Genomic DNA, 21,114 nt, shown 5'->3' with positions numbered 1-21,114 from the left:
TGAATTTATTCTTTAAATTTCCAAAATCAATAATGCCTCAGGATAATCTCTGAAATATAACAAAAACAAACCCAAACTCCAGAAAAAAAATCATAATTCCATTACAATAATATTTATGTACATAAGGTAGTTTTTATTATTATTTTATTATAAAATATTGTATAATTTTAAATATATATTATATATAATATTTTTCCCTCGTGTTTTGTTTGTTTTGACTTATTGGGGGTTTCATTTTCAAAAACTTACTTTCTGGATTTTTTCTTCTTCTTTAAGATTTTACTCTTTTTTTTGCTTTTTACATCTTTCTGTTTTTCACTTCTTACCGATTCGGATGACGAACATTTCTTTAGGCTCTTCAGTTTCTTGACTTTCTTATCCTTTCGCTTTTTGTATTCAGCCTGATCTGCTTTGGGCGAAGTAACATCTGCCTTGATTATGCTATCGTATTTGGTAGCCTTATTACTACTCGAAATGTTTTCATCGAATTTCCGAAACGGGTTGTCCGGCCGACAGGGTCTAGAAATCAAGGTCGTGACTGCGGAAACTAATCGTGTTTCTCCCAATTTAGGACTTTTACGAGAGCTGCGATCCGAATCGTATTTTCTTGGCCGATCATTTCGTTCACTGCGATCACTGCGATCATTTCGTTCACTGCGATCACTGCGATCATTTCGTTCACTTCGATCATTTCTTTCACTTCGGTCATTTCGATCACTTCGATCACTTCGATCATGACGATCATTTCGATCACTTCGATCACTTCGACTATCTTTTTCCGATGCCTTGTCCTTTAATTGGGATCTGTGCTTGTGAGAGTCCTTGTAATGGGAATCCTTGTGTGTAGTATTTACATGTGATTCACGATCATTCGACCGGTCTCGATTTCTATGCTCATCAAATCGTCGCTCTGATGTAGTTCTCTCTCTGGAATCCTTTTCTCTTTTCCTAGAGCTATAGCTTGACGAACTATATTTATGTCGATCATCATTCGAATTCTTTGCAGGACTCTCTCGTCGACTGGTCCTCGATCGTTCCGAAGAATAGTGTCGTTCACTGACAACTTTGTTACCTAAACGTTCCTTAACAGATTTATTAGATGATTTTGGGGAATGCGAGCGTTCTCTCTGATTATTTTTAATGGATATCGAAGGTTCCTTACTGCTATGCTTAGCGTCTAAAACAACTTTAAACTCAACTGGCCTAATAGCGTTGATAGCCTTGGCGAAAATTGCATTCTCTGCCTTGCGAATGACATCAGACGTTATTTCTGAATGCTCGTGCATCTTGCTGGAGCCATTCTTTTTAGAGGAATCTAATGAGTTGCTGCCCAAATTATTATCGTCCATTTCCCATTTTGACATTTGGATATCATTCGGTTCACTCGCTTTATTCGGTAGAGTTTCTCTATTTAAATCAGGATCCGCAACCTCCATGCTCATAACAGTTTCATTTTTATTTACCTCATGCGGATCATTACAATCGGACAGCTTTTGAGTATGATTATTTGAATAGTTTTCAATACCCTCGTCGCACACATCCATTGCGCTTGGATTGATATCAGAGCCTTTCTCTGGTGTCGGTTCTATGCTCTCTGAGCGACTCTTCTTGCTCTTATCCTTCTTGTCGCGCTTCTCCTTCTTATTTTTCTTTCGCTCTGACTTATCTTTCTTCTTCTTTTTTCGATCTTTCAGCTGAAGATTGAGTTTAAGACTGTTCTCCTTTCCCATATCGTTATTTGACTCCAAATGCTCCAGCAACTTGTCCGTATCCTTAGCATTCTCTGGACTCAACATTCGACTACTTGACCGTTTCTCAGTTCTCTTTACGCTTTGTTCTCTGCGGTCGGGAGTTTTCGGGGAGGCTTCGCGCGTCTCGGCATACTCTGTTCTAGCTATCTTCGGAGCCTTTGACTTGGTCGGTGGCGTTAGACTTCTGGAACTGTTCTCAACTGCTTTAATATCTACACTTCTGCTATAATGTCTGTGCCTCTTTAAGGAAGTATTATGCTCATTAAGATTTCTATCGACATCTTGTTCTTCTTTCTTATTATTCATGTTTATTTCATTATCATTTAAACTCTCTATTTGGAGTGACTCAAAGCCAGGAGGCGGCGGCTCAACTGTATCCGGTTTTACTGGATACTGCTTAGGCAATGACTTTTCCCGCGTCCGGGGCCTATAGCTGGCCTTTGGCGAAGGCGAACGCCGATGCGTATACCTAAAAAATAAACAAAATCAATTTAAATAAAATTTCAAAATAATTAACAATATATAATTACAAATATATTTAGAGTGTTCCATTTAATTTGTGTTTATACAAATACTGAGAAAAATGGAAAATTGAAACAGTTTGCCTTATAAACTCCTCCTCTGCTATAAAAAAAAACTAGGTTTACCTTGTTTGCCGTTAATGTTTAATGAGCAAATGCTGCAATAATAAAACTTGGAGTGCTTTTAACCACAATAGTCAACTAATATAATTGGTAGCGAAAATCAACAAGTAGATTAACTGAACCTGAAATTTACAAACCATTATGCACTGTACGGTGTAGTTGGATTGGTCTGTTAGTTCCTAGCATTTGCTGATAATAATGTAAGAGTTTAATTAATTAGATATTATTTTATCACAAAAGGAACATCTGGCTGGCGTCGCTTTAAATTATAAAGATTTTTATAAGGTTATGATGCAGAATGTGAACACAGATGGAGGGGTAGGAGAGATCTTGGGTAACACCGTAATCTAATTCAATAAAACTTCGTTTCTGCAACTTTACGTGAATTACGCCATTACGTAGGATCAAAAATGCACTGCAACGCTGTAAGAGGTCAAGAGCCCACAAATAAGTATATTAAATCTGGATTAGAAAAGCGTGCTATTTGTTAGTGTAGCAGAAGTGGGGTAAAAATAACATTTTAAAATAAAAATAAAATTTAGCGTTTACACAAATAATCATAATTAAAATACCGATCAATTGGAAAAATTAAAGAGGTACATACGAGACCCAGGAAACATATGCACAACTTGACGTTGACCGTTGAAAACATTCTTCAGAGATCATTAGTAGTTGACGATTGTTTGAAGCTTTTGATACTATTGAAATGGAATGTCTTACTCAAGAGAAACTCGTAATATCCACTAATCGCAGTATTCGATCAGAAGTTATGTATATTATTTTATATGTTCTGTGATATATATACTTTTTCTCAATTCAATATGCTAGTAAAGTAACGAACTAAAAAGATTCTATTTAGTATTAATCTAATAAGTCTAACCGCTTGAGCAGTCAAAGGAAGTCATCAGTACTTACTTTAAAATTAAAAAAAAAAAAAAATGTCAAGAGCAACAAACTTGTAAAAATTCATAATATTATGGGCTTTGGAATATACCAGCAAAAATAAGTAATTAAATTGAATGTGGAACCAGAATTCCGTAGAGTATTTAGTCAAACAAGTTCCAAGTGCCGATTCACTTCAGCAATAAAGTCTGATTCACACTGGGGCAGACAGGCTAATAATATCAAAATCATAATCAATTTAATAATTACATGTATTATTCTGAATAATAATAACATATATTATTATAGCCGTAGGGTTTGCTGGTTGTTCCACATCTGTAGATAACGGTTTCTTTCTATATATATATTTTGCCAATTCAAATTGAATTTAAAATATAAAAAAATAAATAAAATAAAATAATAATTTAAGTTGAAATTAAAAATTGCTAAATAATTAATTAGATATTATATTATTTATAATAATGGAACTTTCTGTCGATCCTAGAATTTATTAGCGCTGGATCATTAGCTCTAGCAAATGCTCAGATCGACACAATTAGGGATAAAACATATGCAGAAACTAGTACAAGTATGGAGCTATTATATCGAGGCGTTGCCTGCTTGAAAACGACCAGGTAGAATTGTTGGAGAAATCTTTAGTTTAGTACTCATCACCATCAGGAGCATTAATAATGAAGTGAATTAATTTAAATGCCTTAAAATTGCGGTCTATTGATTTAAACGACTCTTAGGAATGACACTGATGCGACTCACTATATTTAAGTGAAGTGTATTTAATGGAAATAGCTGTAATTGTGGAACCTGAATAATTATCAATGAAACAAAGAGTCTGCACATTAAAAATGTCTTGCGCAATAAATGCCACAAAATTATTTCTAAAAAAACAAAAGAAGCTACAAATGTGCAATGATTAGAGATTTGTGTGGCCTTGAAATGCTTTTAGATTTCATTCGTTTCAGTTGAGATAATACAAAACAAACAGACAGACATTCAGACAGTCGGACAGTTCTTATTTAAATGAGTTAAAATTTACTATTTTATTAGTTAATAAAATGATCTATATTAATGGATAAACTCGAATTGAAAAATCAACCAAGTTCAATTAAATTGATTAATCATCATACAAATTTTACCATTTAACAGATGAAGAAGGTCGTTGTCAACACATCAGTAATTAGATTACGAAGTAGTTAAGTAACAGTTATTGTTTTATTTTAGAAAATAACGAACCGTATATTAATAAGCGTATTTTTCATCTGGCTTAAGATGAGTACGAATCGAATCAGCTAATTGGCTAATATCAATCAGTTAATATGATTTTTCAAACCATATTTTCATTTCGAAATGGCAGTATCAGTATTTTATATGTAATCTAAATATGTATAAATTATAGGAGAACCCTTAATTTAATAAATAACCTCTTCTTCTTGTCGCTTGGCGAATTCGATCCGTGGCTCGAATGACGCGCCACACGGCTCTGTCGTCTCTCATAGCTGTATTCGCGCTTCCTCTCCCGCGACCGTGCTCGCTTCTCATTGCTGATCATCTCCCGCGACGAGCCTCGATCATACACCGGGGATTTGAAGCGATGTCGCAGTCTGCCTGGTGATCGAGATCTGTGATGGGCGGGACTGCGGCGACGATCTACTTTCAGCTTTTCTTTTTCCTTCATTATGCGGTTAAAAGCTTCCAGTGGATCATCAATAAGTCTGCAAAATATTTATATACAGATTATTTATAAGGCAATTTGTGGGTGGATTGTAATTTATAATAATGTGAAATATGACAGAATGATATAGGAGGAGAAAAGGAAATATGGGCTCAGGTCTCCCATTACAGGAGTGTGAATAACTTAAGTAGATTATTTAAAATGTTAGGGAAACACTGCACTTACCCAGTGCCAACTTTAGCCGCGACTCCTTGGTAAATTGAGGCCAAATTAGATGACTGAAATGTTTGCGACGGATTGATATTGATGTTGCCAGGTGGAATATATGATGGATTCATAGGATGCACAGGCTGGCTTGGATAATGTGGAAAGCTGTAAAAAAGTATTTCGTAATATTATCAATAAATATTTCTTATTTTATTTATTTTGTTTATTTATATAATAGAGTAATTTTAACAACATATGGATTGGTACATAATATTGATAACAATAACTTTCAAAAATACAAATTTAATTTTTATATTATACAAAGTACTGTTTTTTATTTATTTATTTATTTTTTGTTATATATATTTAAATCCTTTTTTATATTTATTTTACAATTAATTAAAAATCAATCACAATGAGGAGTTTTAAATTAAATTTTAATAGATTTGATTGACCCTTAAATTTTGGAAAATATTCTTTTATAAGATACACAATAAATAAGTTTTTGATTTTAAGTTAAGAACAAATTTTAATGACATCGGCATATATTTATTATCTTTGCTAAATGGCAATACAAAACTATACTTTTAAATAATTTGTACAATTTAAATTTGATTACTCGCTAATATTTACATAATTCATCAATTATCTTAAATGTATATTCAGCATCTAATGCAGCAAGAGCACCACTTTTTTTTATATTTTAATCAATTTTTTCTATAAAATCATATTTGTCTTTAAGTTTGCTGCTGTCTCAGAGATTATTTTTATTATTTATGTGACTTTTCACTTTGTGTATTAAATACAAAAAAGAAACACTATGAAATGCGCTTGCTGCTTGCGAGTCTTCCCTTTAATATGCGAATCATTCGTCATTGTCACCTTAACAACTGCAGGTTGCATGTTGCAAATTGCATGTCGTGGATACTAGAGCTCGCTATGAATCAAACAAGTTATGAAGTTATATCGATAATGCTTACAACCGCTTTGCGATATTAATCACCTGAAGGAAAAAGTAAATCTTTAAAGAGTTAATACACAAACAGACAGACTGTTGGACGGTCGACCCTTAATGTAATTTATAATTTATAGATAATATACGAGGTCAGCTAAGTCGGCTTCTGTGTTATATGAATAGTGGCACACATTTGATAGTTAATGCCATCAATCATACAGCTAAAGCTTTGCTATTAAAGTGAAAGGCAAGAAATGATCAGTGGGCTTACCTCATTGGCGGCCTATGTTGCATATTATTATAGCCATTGTTGTAGGGAGGCATGTGTATGATTGTGGGGCATCGGGGCATTTGTTGAATATACGGTGGCTTATAATGGCCCATGCGGTGACCTTGATCGGCATTGACTACAGGTTTATCCCTTTGATCATTGATATTCATGTTCGCATATTTGTGATGAGTCCCAACCGGAGTTGGCAACAAACTTCGTTCATTTTGAGGCTTGATGCTATCATTTTTAGCATATGGAACTTGTTTCATTTCAATATCCGATTTATATTCATAGTTGCCCTCCCGTCGCTGAATTGCATTGTTGGTAGCTGGTATTTGCTGGTACGAAGGGTGCACCTAAAAAGATATAGAATATAAGAAGTAAGTTAATATTTAACACTTATATATACACAAGGTTTACACATAGCCATATCTTGACTTCTTAATTGATTGCCTATAAGACCATATAGATATAATTTGCTCACCTGCTCTTTATTGTTATCAGCACTGACGAAATTATTATCAATTTCCTTGTGTGGCATTTTTATTGTTATATTATCCTCGTAGTCCGAGTCGGATTTATCTTTGTCTCTTTTAGATGCTTCCGCATTTGAGAGAGCAGCTTTGTCAGCACTGTCTTCTTCTGTATTATCAGCTGGAGGCACATTACTTTGTTCCACTTGCTCCGCGTGATTATTCGAGTCCTCTGCTTCCCGAGTAACATTTTCTTTTTTCTCAGTAGTCGTACTCGGTTTAGTAACTGAAAATGACAATTATTAATTATTAGTATTAAAAACATCATAAGTATAAATAATTTGAGCATTTTGTTAATTTAATATATCATATTATCATTTTATATCTTACCAGGTTTAAATGCCGCCAGTTTATTTCCAGTTTCATTTTTATAAACATTGACAGAATTCCTTAAGAAACGATTTGGAATCAATGATCCTGGTGAACAGTTCTTTTCCTTACAGTCTGGACATTCACTGTCTTCCGATTCTAGCAGTGAGTTTCGAACGCCTGAAAGAAAATGATATAAAGGTTATCAAATTCTGATTCAATATATAAATCAATATAAAGCCTTAATCATTTTATACTTACAATCATCGCAAAAGGAACTGCCACAACACGGTATCATTACGGCATCAACAAAAATATTCCGGCAAATGCCACAAATTAAATCTTCTGGAATCTCTTGTTCTTTCTCATTAGATGCTACAAAATTAGATGTTTCTGGTTCTGTTGTGCTGTAAATAAAAAGACGAATAACTTTTAATAGATGTATAATTAAAAAATAAATTGAAAATCGAGTTTGGTAATGAATGATGTAAACATGATGATATTATCATTTCCGTAACTCAGAATATTACTTACATTTCTGGCTTGCCTCTAAATGATCGTGGAATTCCTGTATTTCTCTTGACTTCAAATTGCTCCTTTCCAGATGCAAAGGAACAGTTTTTAATCCAGTGTCCACCCCTTTTACATTTATTGCATCTATAGGAGGCAGGAACTTCGCCAATTTGAGACTGTCCCTTAATTCTGTGATACCTATATAAATATATACCAATATAATTAATATACAGTGTTGTACATAAGGAAAACAAGCACTACTCTTAAGGCTAGATTGCTAAATTAATACTTAAGAAAATAATACTTTTATATTTCATCTTCTTTCCCTAAAATACTTACGTTTTCGGATCATAATCTGCTGTGCTTTGCATCATCATAGCTTGTATTTTCTCTTCTTCACTTCCTTGCATTTTAAATAGATCCATATTAAGATTTTCTGGTTTGCTTGAGGACACATTGGGGATAGCATTGTCAGGTGGAGGATCCCAGCCCTTTTTAACGGGATGCGCTATCGGTATTCGCGCAACAATTAGCGTAGTATTTTTTGGTATTAAAAAATTGTCATCCTTATATTCTATAAAAACAAAATATTAATAACCGAATATAGAATGCAGTGTAAGTTAAGATTTACCTTCTTTAGTTTGGGCATTGGTGATTTGCAAATCAAAATCTATGATTTTACCAAGTCGTTTCTGTAATATGATTTCCCGTTTCAAATCAGCAACCGAGATATGAAGTCCATCAAATGTTATTGTATCAAAATTAAGGGTACTTTTAAATTTATAATGTACCGACATTTTGTTAATTCTAAAAGAGAATACATATGTAAATTATTTGATATTGTTTAAGAATTTAAAACAATACTATACAATTTATTAAAGGCCGTACTTAATTCAATTGAATCGACTTAGCTATGTCTCTGTCTATTTCCAATCCCTATGCTAATTTCAAATATGTATTCTATACTCTAATAATCATTTACTTTGAGTAGTACCATGTTTCGTTTAATGAACTTTAACTTCAGAAGCGTATTACCATAAATGAAGAAGTAATATGATTGACTAGTACACCCTAATGACGACTAAAATGTTGGATCCATACACATACTTAATAAATCTACATTCTATCATTGTACCGATTTTCGCGCCGAACGCTAAAACAAAATGGCACAGTTATGCAAACCATATAAACACGGCATTGAGTATCCTTTGAAGAAATATCCTCCATAATCTCACCTATGCCGTGGGCAATTTAAATTCGATTTAATTGCTATTGAAGTAACAATAGATAGAAATGCCAACTTTTACGTATATCGCATATTAAATATTATATGAGCACAACTTAGCAATTATTTATATGTTTGCAATAATGAAATCCGCCAAAAGAAAAAAAAAACAGACGTATTGACGGCGGCGTGCATTCAATAATTATTTTGGTACACTTTTAAGTAATACACGCACACACAAACACATTCATATGTACGTAAGTCCATGTGTGTATGTGTCCCAGCATGGATGTTAGGTGTGCGAAAATTGCACACATGGTATATTATTAATTTATTATCACACTTACATTTATTCACTCACAAATCAATGGCATTCGACAACAAGCTTTCTGGTTTCTTTTAAATTAAATGATAAGATAAAATTAAATTATCATTTTGAGTTTTGTCACAACAAACCGAACTAGTTAGTCAAAATGGAACGAGTTTGTTTTCACAGTGTTGATTCGACATATGTTTCCACTAACTGCGTTTAATGCTTGACTTATCGATAGGCAGCACAGTGTATTTGACATATTTCAATACTTAACAAAATAAAATATACTTTTTGAATTTTTGTTTAACAAATATATGTTAATTTGTTTCCTTTTAATATTTTACCTTTTTATCAATTTAATATAATTTTGTTGGCCATTGTTACTATTTCTTGAATATTTGATAACTTTTTTAATTGTAAAAATTATTTAGAAATAAAGCATACAAAATTAATTGCAAGCTGACAAAAAAAAAATTGCATATGCTGGGGACATTTTTTCGGATATCGATAACCTACATTGTTTTCGATTCATATAGAGAAAAAAGGTGCGAAAATTAAAATGATCTATATAAAACTTATCGATAAATTTAAAATGCCGCTGGCTATGGAAATACAATATTTTTATATTAAGAATATATTTACATGTTCAAACCAAATTACTCTTGATTTGTAAGCTCTAATCTGTCTACACAAATAACAATTGGAGCTATCAGTGACCGCTTCATTTAATAAGTAAAATGATTTACTGGTAGTCGCTAGACTTTTTTATATTTATTTATTAACTTGCACACATATAAAATTACATTAAACATTTGAAATATGAAATAAACCAAGACTCAATCCCGGATATATATATATAAATGGATTAGTCATGCAAACGTGAATCAAAGTCAGCTGTGAGTACCTTACTATTATTATTAACCATACTTTTGTTGAGCTCCACTAATCGTGGCTTTTCCTGTGAGGCAGCTGCAGCTGCTTGGTTTTTGGGTCCAACCATGAAGTATGTTCGTACCCGCGGCTTCTCGTGTTTTATCGACCTGTCGAGAAACTTGCTGCTGCCCAGCGTCCTGTTGTTGTTGTTGTTGGCATTAATGGAGGCGGGCTTTGCTTTAATCTGCCACTTCGTTATATTCGGCCGAAGACTGGCCGGTATCATGTGAGATTTAAGCTCCACCTCCTTTGTATTAAATATCTCACAGTCGACTTGCATCATCATAATGTTGCCATTCGGCGACGGTTCAGCTGTTGGCAGCAACAACGACATTTTGGGACGAGAGCTCTTGTTGTATGTGGAAGGTGATAGAAGTATATGATCTGTATTCAATGAAAGTACATAAAATGTATCCTCTTGTCGTTTGATAGCCTTGAATAGATGAATCGGTTCGCTTGTGTTAAGAGTGTTTTTGCCATTTAAATCAATTTTCCGTTGCTTCTGTTCAATGTCCGGTATGGTTTCCTTAAAGCCCAAAAAGCTTTTACGTTTGCCAAGTGTCGCAGCCTCTCTTGCCATATCAGGTAATTCCAAATAGTCTGTCGAAAACTTAAAGCCATCTGCGTTATCCCGGTCAATGTTATATTTCGAATTCATGCCCAATTTGTGATATCCACTCGTATTTATCAGTTTTTCCAAATTCAATGCCAAGCGCGAGTATTCCGATTGGTTGACACTAGAGTTAGCACAAGAACCATTACATTTAGCTGATGATGGGTAGGTCAAGGGTGGCGGATCATTGGCTCTATTAAACCGAGACGGCTGTGTGGCCTTCCAATGGTCGTTTTTCGTAACATTGGGGCCACGACTAATCGGCCGTAGAAAGTGTAATGGTGGAGGAGCTATTGCCTCAGCTGGACGATTGCTTTGGTTCAGCTTTTCGTTGTACTCTTCTTCCGTATCGACCCAAAGCAGACGACGGCTTATCGGAACGGGCTCGTTCACATTCGAGTCGCTCGTGACGGCGGCGGCTGTATTTTCTGCCTCCAGATTTTGATTGCTTAGATATGATTGAAAGTTTCCGGCATTCAATGTGACCATGAAAGCCATCGCAAACAGCACGGCGATATTTTTCTTAACCGTCGCAGCATTCATATGCTGTTTAAAGCTTTTGGTAGTTGGCCTCGGAGCGATCTTAACGTGTTGATCAGTTCGCGCATTGGAGTTCAACGAATGCAATACAAACTCACATACACTACCCTTGCGGCACTTGCATGTTTTGGCTAAAGCAACAAGCTGGTTGCGTAGGGACAAGTTTTCCTGTAATGAAAGACATTGGTTAACTTCTGAAAGTAATATACAGAGAGAGAGCCAGGGCTTACCCCTTTTAGTGTATGATTTTCCTTCTCCAGGTTATGCAAACGCGTTTCCAATGAGACGACATACTCCTTCTTCTTCTTGCGTGACATTGACGCCGATTGCCGATTTTTAATCATTCGCTGCTGTTTCTTGAACATCTTCTCGTCTATTGTGTTTCTGAAATGGAAATTCGATGATTCTGACTCCATGGAGGTTTCCCGTTTTAAGTTGGAGTGCGGAAGTTGACTCTGATGCTTGACAATGTTGGACGGGCTTAGTGTGAGAGTCGGACATGTGGAGGCGTCAACAACATTTTGATGGCCTTTTATTTTAGGATTTCCTGTCTTCATTACGATCTTTGGTATATGTGTTTTGACACTGCCATTGATCTTTGCGCCCTTTGAACCATTCAAGTTAATCTTATCCATGAGCGCCTTATAGTCATTTGTAGAGAGGAATATGGTTTTAGTTTTGCCGACGTTCTCTGTTGCTACCTCAGCTGTAATCTTTTCTCGAGTCGGCTTCTGAGCTTTGGTAGCGAGGCTCGCATTCACATTGACAGGAATCTGCCCTGTGACGACTGGTGTACTTTTCACCTCCAAAGTTGTTTGCAAAACCACAGCCGAGTTGTTCGCGGACTTGCCAATAATCTCCTGATTATTGAGAACTGATGCTACAAATTGTGGCTTTTGCAAACTCTTTTGAATACTGTCTTCGTTTCGATTGGTAAAGCTTTGCGCAAATGGCGTTGGAAACTGCGCCATATTAAATGAGGCAGGCGCCATATGACTTTGTTCTTGTTGCCTGTTCTGCCACGCATCGGAGGTGTCGCTGTGGACGCCACTTGTTGAACTGCCACTAAAGCTGCCGCAACTGTCCGTTGGCGAGGGAGTATCGCGATCTTGAATGTGCTCCAACAGATTGCCGCTGGTTAATTTCTCAATTTCTGCATTATCTTCACAAATATTGATCAAATTGCTGGAAGCATCCATTGAGGATGCCAACGATGTTCGATCGACATTCCAACTCTGTGTTGTTGTCGTCGATAAGTTGTCAAAGTTAAGCTCCAAATCATTATGGCTATCTGTTGTCGACTGAAACAAATCGGAGAACAGATTATCGTTGTTCAGTGAAGTGCCACGGTCTTGCGGCAGGAAAGTATTCAAATCCAAAGAAGAATCCAGGTGCGAGACAGTTGAGCTTATAATCTCGTCAAAATCATGATTTATGTCATAGTCACTTGGAGATGACATAAAGGACGACAGTTCGTCTAAAATATAAAAATTGTATTATATTAATTTTAAAAATCCATAAAAACATAAAAAAGTTGTAAACAGATATAACGACATTTTGTAAATTGTTTATTTTGCATTGTAAATGAAAATTATACATAGCCAAGTCTTAATACATGCATATAGTATGTATTTCCACGTGAACTTATTCTGTGTACTTAGGGTATACATACATACTGACATATGTATGCCCATAAAACACTAATGAAGCCTTACTTAACTACGCCCACTCACTAATGGCAAATCAAGAAAATCGATAATTTCGCCGGTTCATTTCACGCTATAATTGAATTTATAAAAATATTTAAAATTGCTATTCAAATTGTCATAGAACGCAAATTAGATGTGTGCCGATATTTTTGTTTATCAACCAAAATGCATATTCATGCACATATACATATGTACCTATATGTATGTAGGTAACTGTAATCAATGTATTGAATGCATCTGCATTTGTAGGTGTGTATTTCATGATACGTAGTAGTATTTGTCATTGCGTTTACACACGTTGCTTACGAACTGGATCGACCAAGGTTTTAGAATGTTATCACATTTTAATGTTATCTATAATTTTAAGTTATCAATAAAAGTAAAATCAATGAACTGACACACAAAAAAAAAAAAAAAAACAACATAACTTTTAAATCAAGCGGCCCATTAATGTAAAACAACACCATTATTGAATGTACATGTGTTCCATATCTTTAATACATTGATTCATGTTTCCCACGCTAACCTGATTAAATACGAATTTGTATTTATTACAGGTGAATGGTGTCAGTGTGTAGCATTTCATTGAACGAAGTTTTATCAAAAACTGACGAAAACTCACCATAAAAACTGTCGTCCACGTCCATTTCGTTTACAATTGTTTAGAATTGCTATTAACAACCCTTTTTGTTTTTAAACATTCTCATATTAAGCCGAAAATTGTTTTCCTTATGGAATATTCAAGCAATTTGTTGACGAAAGCAAAATAGAATTGCTGATGACACTATGGCTGTAAAAATATCATATAGAAATAATCGATGGTATCGATGGTTGCGTTTACCGATACCAATTCATTAGGAGTTGCGTTAATTTCTATTTGATGCATCGTTTTATGGGTTCTTCTTAAAGATAGTCAGCCAGTTTAGTTTTTATTAATCGATTTCAGAGGTATCAATGGCTCAACCATATAAAAATAGTTATTAAAAAATGCGTTACGCTAAGGAAATTATTTAAGACAGTTACTAAAGCTCCATCTCCGGTAGGAAGTTTTCAAATTGCCATATCACTAAAAAATTCTTCTCTCGTGGTTTTCAAATTTCTAATCTATTATTACTTTCAAATGATCCAATAAAAGGGATTACAGGCTCATAAAAAAGAATTCGGAGTATCAAGACAATATTTGTCAAATATATACATATATTTTTATTGATTTTGATAAAATCAAATTAAATGTTTTTTATTGCTTCCCAACCCTTTTAACAGTTTTAGAAAAAATAATACAATTCTCATAACAACATAACCATAATTATTTGAACATAATTAATGAATTATTTTCGTGACACATTATATTAAGGATAGAAGATTAATTAATTCTGAGTCAAACTTAAAAAAATAATAATTTTAGTATTCAATTCATAGATACTGAACATTTTCATAGTATTCAAAATAAACTTGACCTTTCTGAAGAAATTTGTGTAGAACTAATGTAAGCAATGTAATACCGACTTACAGTAGCATATTCAATATTAGTTATAAAAAAAAGAAACTTGAAACAGACGTAGCACGCGTTGACCTTTCCGCTTCAGCTTAGACCACGAATCGATGCACATGACTTGGATTAAAGGACGGGCGATGACCCTCGCTATTGCTATTCCTAGAAATATCAATTTCAGTAGTAGGACCAGGCGTCGCTCTCGCATGGACTAAAGGAGTTTTAACTGCCCGTCGATGACCACGTTTACCCTAAGATAAAAGAATTTAGATTAATGATAGCCAAAAATTGAAGCTTCTCTAGATCGCTTACCTGACGAACTTTTTGGTTACGTGACTCCGCAATGAGATTATCAGAAACCTGAAACAAGCTCTCGCCCCGCGTAATCAGAACGTTCGTTAAGCGACAGCACAATGCAGCCATTTTAACTTGCTCTGCAATGCAATTCTTATCGATCGGATGTATATAGCGTGGCGGAAAAAATGATGGGGCAATTATCGTGGATACATTATGTAAATTCATCTTATTGAAATCTTTCAAATCGATAATTATGTTGAGAAAGCGTAAAATGGAACGCAGAGTGTTGCGGTTTTCGTGTGGAAGCATCTGGCATAAAATAGATAATGCACGTATTTGGTCCGCTGGGGGTAAAGTGTGACATTGATAGAAAAGTTGTATAAGTTCGCTTGTTAGCAATGGCTGGGGCAGTTCGCGTAACCAACGCTTAAGCAATGCACTCAGTTCATGTACGCTTGCATTGCTAAGCAATTGTGCGAATTTTTCTGGCTTTTGATAAAAACTTGATTCTAATTCGTTGTAAATTAATTCAGTCTGCAAATATACCAACAAAAATGATTAGTATTCATTAAAGCCGATATTAGAATCACTATTTTAATCACCTTATGTTTTTGTCCAGCCACACGCAAAATACCCTCCTCCCGTGCCCCTCGCTTAATTAGCTCTTCCAGTAGACCCTCGAGAAATCGAGGTACTAATGTTGAGTCCATGCCAGATATTTGCTGGTCACGCCGTATAAGTGCATTTAATGAAACTCCAAACAGACTGCCCTCCTCTTTGCGACGTCTCTTGAATGGTTTTCGCTTGTCTAGCGAAACCTGATTGCGATCAAAGACTGTGGCTAGCTCTAGCCAAAATATTGGCTGTAAACGTTTCAGCTCCGTTTCACTTATTGTACTGATGTCGGAGGTGTATTCTTGTAAGATGACATTGCTGCTGTCTACCGTGTCAATGCCATCCTGACTAGAATTTTCTCGGCACATATTTTCAAAGCTGATGCCCTCTCTGGCTGACGGAGAGCTGCTGTGTAACTTTTGCTGAGTAGAATCCAGGTTTATTTTATTTAGTATCTTCTCTGGTGAGGACAACGCCGAAGACATTGGCGCTGTGCTTGGCAGAAACTCGTCGCTGGAATCACCAGATGAAGTATTGTTTTCACTCTGCGAATCCGGTATATTTTGTCCACAAACTCGTCTAAATTGTGTTAAATAAATAATTCAATTATATATAAGAGCTTCGGCCACTCAATTAATACTTACCCAATAGAACAAGAGGGATCAGAACCAGAACGATTACGTGGTATGTGCAGCGTGCCAATACGCGAAAATCCCAGCAACTCTATACCTTCTGATGTATACATGGGTATATCGCAACGCACTTGCGAGCCGCGAAACAAATCCGTGGACGTGGAACTTTTTAGCGGAGCACTTGGAGTTCGACGTATTTTTTGTTTTAAATGCTTGTTTACCGAAGGAAATGCATTGGCATTATAATTTGCTGTACTGTGGTCCGAAATGTTTACAAAACTTGGACTACAAAGTGTGAGATAATGAAATAAACTGAAATGCACTGGAAGATCTATGAGAACTTACATTGAGGCATTGCCCCAAACCTCGTCACCGTGTACGGAATCCAATGAATCTGGTGTGGCACTTCGGGATCTAGTTCCCGTACTGGACTCCTGTGAATATAACCGATATTTATAGTTAATTCAATTTATTTTTTGACAGTTTTATAGTTTAATATTTACGTCAAAATCGCGAAAGACGTCACGTATGTCAGGTTTACGTTTTGATCGGTTTTTACTGCGTCCTCTGACCGTATGATTTAGCGCTCGCACGCGCTGCTTAATCGCCTCAGCATGAGGTCTTGATAGTGTGGCTAACACTGGCTCAAGATCTGAAGAACGTAGCTCAATGCCCTGGAAATAAATAGGAATTTTATGAGAAATATAATACGATGGCTGGCAGTCAACAAATTGAAAATAAACATTTTCATTTAAAGCAAAAGAAAATACTGTAGTAATAATATATACACAGATAAACTACTCCTAGCTTTTCGCTAACAATAATAATTTCATAAATATACAAATTGTCGGGCAAATATTTATATAGAACTGAGTTTGTTCTCTAATATCTACCTTAAACAAGGCTATGTTTGTTTTATTTTAAATTATTTTCAGTATTTATTGCTTACCTGTTCAAAGGGTCGTGTCAATTCTGGATATCCAGCTGATATTAACCACTCTGCTTCCATTTCTCCATCTAAATAGAATATCGTGTATCAGTAATATATGTAGAATTGCAAAATCGGATGTTTGCTTACCTTCGTAATGTATTTCCGGTTCGTTGCATGCTAAATTTGTGTGCAACAGATATTCATTGAGAAATTCCGTATAATCTTGATCGCATGTGTTGTCCATAGAGTTATTGTTATGATTGTTGTTCATCTTGATGGTTTATATATGTTGAAAATATGGCATACTGTTCAATTAATCACAAAGCAAGGGAAAGAGCGGATCTCCGCATTACAAACTATATATATACATAAATATATATATAATTTAGCTTGCTATATCACTGCAAATATACAGAAATTATATGATAAATTTAATAACAGTCAGAGAAGACAAGAGCAAGATAATCTCCTTTCTTGAGTATACATTCTATATGTATATCCGTTATTGATAAAAGTTTTCTGTATATCTTAATATGTTCTTCTGTATTCGGTTATTTGTTAATGATTCAAGACTTAAGATTTCTTAATTCATGATTCATGATCTGTTAATGAGAAGTAAATTGATCATTTTGAAAATGAGCACATACAAATTTATTTACAACTTATATTTAACTATATATTCCTATATAAACTATATATTCCTATATAATATTTGGTTTGAAAACATATCTTCTTAAGATAAATATACATATAGTAATTTAATGCTTCATACATTTGTCTTAAGAAGCTAATAAAAACGTTATTTTTTATTGCTGAACCGGATAGGATTTAGCCTATATAGATACTTTCTAGATAAACATTCAGAAGAACAGACTTAACTGCGTAATACACATTTTACAATGTTGTTGAGGTCTGCTTTAGTTTGTTATCTTATTCGTATTATATATACATATGTATGTTTATAAGTTAGTTTAAAACTATATCTTTTGAAGTGTAACTTGAAGAACTATTTATTTTGCTCTTGAGGCGTTGCCATTTAGATTTGTTTATGCATTTTGTAAGGACAATTTAGCCATCGACCATATGATGTGATGATTGATATGATACCATATTCAACTAAGCTACTAGACACTACATACATATATATATATATATATGTATGTTTATAAAGTCGTACACTCAGAATCGTAGTTATTCAATAAATATAAATATATGTCGTCTATAGAAAAACAAGCACAGCAGCTGCATAAAGTGCGCAGTAGAATGCATTGAAGAGAACACTACGAGAATGCTATAAACACTGGGTAGGGTAGCCTATCTTGCAGACACTCCCGACTGTGAGCAGTCTTACCTGTGGTAGTTTAATGTATGCTTGGCAGTGCAGGTGTAATAATGCTACCAAGAGAACTACGAATATGGCGAATATAATTGTCTCTGATTTCAAACGAAAGAAATTCCTATTGAGATATCTAGTAATCTAGCGCAACTTATTTTCAAAACACAGTCAGACGTTATAATAACCGTGGCTTATTCCAAAGCAAGACTAATCGAATTTATAATTTTCCGCCAACTTGTAGCTGATCGAGACAATTATAGAGTGTAATTGTTAAGTCGTAGGTAGGTAGGTACATAGGTAGGGTATGTGCTACGCATTTATAGTGCGGAATTTCGTTTTCGATCATTTATGCAAATACCAAAGTCTATATGTGGGAAGCAATTGTTGTTGGCACCACTAGAATACAGTGAGGCATAAATAAGCTTCATCCATTCTAAGCTGGCTAAGACGCATTTCTTGATGACGGAAAGCTTTTTTGATTGACGTTCTTTGTCAAATCGGCGAATTATTCAATTGGAATTTGAATGGGTTTATTTTGAAACGGCTTATTGGAAAACACAGCTCTTATTGGGTTCTCATTAAGAAATTGACGTTGAGTTCAGCGGAAAATATAAGAGTCACCGAGTTTCTTGATCTTTGTTGTAAATCAAATTTATCCTGATGTCACCGAAAAACAAAGATTACGGAAGACCTGAAAGCTAAAAAGATTTAACAAAGAGTGACACACATTCATGCAGACACACATACACATATATAAAAATACATATGTACATATGCATAACCAATTTTATCGTGTTCATATTTGTTCGATTTTACTTTTAACATATTTATCTAAAGACATACATACATAGCAACAAATGTACCATAAATTATGTATGTTCATGTACTTAGGCACACATACATATATACATACGACTAAGGAGTTGCTTTAAAAAGTTATCTCTACATGTATCAGCACACACACACATATGTTTGTATATATGCATAACAATACGCATTCATTTAAGTGTGTTAAGCGATAAATTTGTTTGCTCAATGGGTTAAAAAATGTATATGTGCATACATACATATATATTCATGTTTTTTTAAGCTTGGTATTATGTATTATTAATATATATATACATACATGTATTGGAAAACGGACATACATAGGTACAAACATACAAACGTCTGTAATGTTTTATTTTTATATATATATGTATATACATACATACATAAAACGGCCATATTCATATAGTGCATGTGTGTTTGTATGTCTATTCACATACACAGCGCACACATATACATATTTACGCAGTGGAGAGAGTGAAATATTTGTATATATTTACCTACATATTTAAGTATGAGTAATTAAATGCATAACTTTAAATATATATGTATGTATATACTTACAGACAAAACGCCCAAATGTTTATAAAACAGCACTCAACAAATTTAAAAAATAGCAGTTTCAGCTATGGAGTTGCATACATAAACATATTTACATACATACATACATTTATATATGTATGTTTATGCAAAAAAGGGAAATCATCACATTCGTTTAATTATATGTATAAGTTTTCTTTCACTTCCTATGTACGTAACTTGTTGCACTTGTTTCTTTTTTCTCTTCTAGCAATAACAATTTCATATGCACAAATACAAATGTATTTTTAATTAGATATTTGAGTGTACAAATTGAAGTAATTTTTAGGTAGGTAAATATTTTTGTATTTGAGAATATTTATGTGTATGGGTGTGTGTACATGCATCTGTAAATAGTTGTATGTGTGTAATAAATATTATAATCTTTACGTACATATGAATGTAAACAAGTATGTATGTTATTAGAATCCGTATTCATACAACATATCAAACCGAAAATTGAAAATGAACTGATATACTTAAGAACGAACAACTTCAACTTCACACATACACGTCTCTCGCTCTCTATATATAAAAATTAATGATCGTATATGAATAGTAAGTGAGTGTATGCATGTGAACGTATGCAAGTGTATATGTGCATAGGTATATGTGTTGACAAGATCAGGTTTGAGTTGGAGCGTGAGCAACAGGCTTGCATGCATGTAAGCACGATTTCATACCGACGAAATTGTCCAAATCACTTTTGCACAAGAAACTACGATGGCTCATCGAGTTATCGGTATTTGCCAATAGAAATCTTTAGTAAATTCAACATTTATATTTAACAAATTAACTATATATTTTATCAAATTAATTTTGTTGCTTCATAAAAAATATAAAATATGCATTGCAATTTGCTTGTAATATATAAATTAATTCTTTATGACTTCACTGAGAAGTTATCGAAACTCTAAAAAATGTATTATATGGATAGTTGAGTGATTAAATTAAATCAACTGCTTATATATTTATAATAATATACTTTGTGTTAAATTATTTATCTTTTATATAAAAATCAAATATTTGATGTTTGCTATTAGTATTTTTATTTAATTTAGCTTATTGGCTCAAGCCTGGACAGAATCAGAAGGAATGATTTAATTCAATAAGGCGTTTCTCAAGGTTTACATTTTAAACAACAGCTCGGAACAACTCTAATTAGCAAACATAAACAATTTTTAAAATTACTGTTTCATGAGGGACATATTGTCAGTGTACTTTACGATTTATCGCACGACAAACTATCGTCTTATACTTCACGAGTTATGCGTAAAATGCCTGTTTCTTACTTTTTGTAATCGAACTAGGAGAAT

General features: G+C 34.1%; 3 protein-coding genes across 8 annotated transcripts; all 3 read right to left on the bottom strand.

Annotated features, from left to right (window-relative positions):
• Nucleotides 1–112: 112 nt before the first annotated feature.
• snama (something that sticks like glue) lies at nt 113–9,488 on the bottom strand. 2 transcript variants are annotated; one of them, XM_018103129.3, is made up of 11 exons: nt 9,328–9,488; nt 8,387–8,562; nt 8,095–8,329; nt 7,777–7,953; nt 7,504–7,649; nt 7,264–7,422; nt 6,885–7,159; nt 6,401–6,756; nt 5,193–5,339; nt 4,717–5,007; nt 113–2,220 (listed from the first exon to the last, which is right to left on the bottom strand). In XM_018103129.3, exons 2-11 carry the CDS (start codon nt 8,550–8,552, stop codon nt 246–248), a joined length of 3,927 nt encoding a protein of 1,308 aa, XP_017958618.1. In that variant the 5' UTR covers nt 8,553–8,562; nt 9,328–9,488; the 3' UTR covers nt 113–245. The 2 variants fall into 2 exon arrangements, with proteins under 2 accessions (XP_017958618.1, XP_089117120.1); XM_089260994.1 differs by lacking the exon at nt 9,328–9,488 and adding an exon at nt 8,991–9,212.
• A 546-nt stretch (nt 9,489–10,034) lies between these two features.
• Nucleotides 10,035–13,887, bottom strand: Atf6 (bZIP_ATF6 domain-containing protein ATf6). The gene is made up of 3 exons (XM_018103143.3): nt 13,711–13,887; nt 11,610–12,856; nt 10,035–11,547 (listed from the first exon to the last, which is right to left on the bottom strand). Exons 1-3 carry the CDS (start codon nt 13,733–13,735, stop codon nt 10,159–10,161), a joined length of 2,661 nt encoding a protein of 886 aa, XP_017958632.1. The 5' UTR covers nt 13,736–13,887; the 3' UTR covers nt 10,035–10,158.
• Nucleotides 13,888–14,371: 484 nt separating this feature from the next.
• conu (Rho GTPase-activating protein conundrum) lies at nt 14,372–20,408 on the bottom strand. 5 transcript variants are annotated; one of them, XM_089262632.1, is made up of 10 exons: nt 20,193–20,408; nt 19,784–20,002; nt 17,203–17,456; nt 17,074–17,141; nt 16,628–16,798; nt 16,470–16,558; nt 16,137–16,409; nt 15,480–16,071; nt 14,893–15,411; nt 14,372–14,831 (listed from the first exon to the last, which is right to left on the bottom strand). In XM_089262632.1, the coding sequence occupies exons 3-10, from the start codon at nt 17,324–17,326 to the stop codon at nt 14,676–14,678; spliced, it is 1,992 nt and encodes a 663-aa protein (XP_089118758.1). In that variant the 5' UTR covers nt 17,327–17,456; nt 19,784–20,002; nt 20,193–20,408; the 3' UTR covers nt 14,372–14,675. The 5 variants fall into 5 exon arrangements, with proteins under 5 accessions (XP_089118758.1, XP_089118757.1, XP_089118760.1 ...); XM_089262631.1 differs by having other exon boundaries at nt 19,784–20,408; XM_089262634.1 differs by lacking the exon at nt 19,784–20,002 and having other exon boundaries at nt 17,203–17,448; nt 20,189–20,408.
• Between the last annotated feature and the right edge of the window lie 706 nt (nt 20,409–21,114).

The sequence above is a fragment of the Drosophila navojoa genome, chromosome 5 (genome assembly GCF_054131105.1).
Source record: "Drosophila navojoa isolate 15081-1374.11 chromosome 5, UAZ_NAV_1.0, whole genome shotgun sequence".
NCBI classification, from domain to species: domain Eukaryota; kingdom Metazoa; phylum Arthropoda; class Insecta; order Diptera; family Drosophilidae; genus Drosophila; species Drosophila navojoa.
Note: the sequence above shows the minus strand (reverse complement) of the source record. Positions and strands in the feature narration are given on the sequence as shown.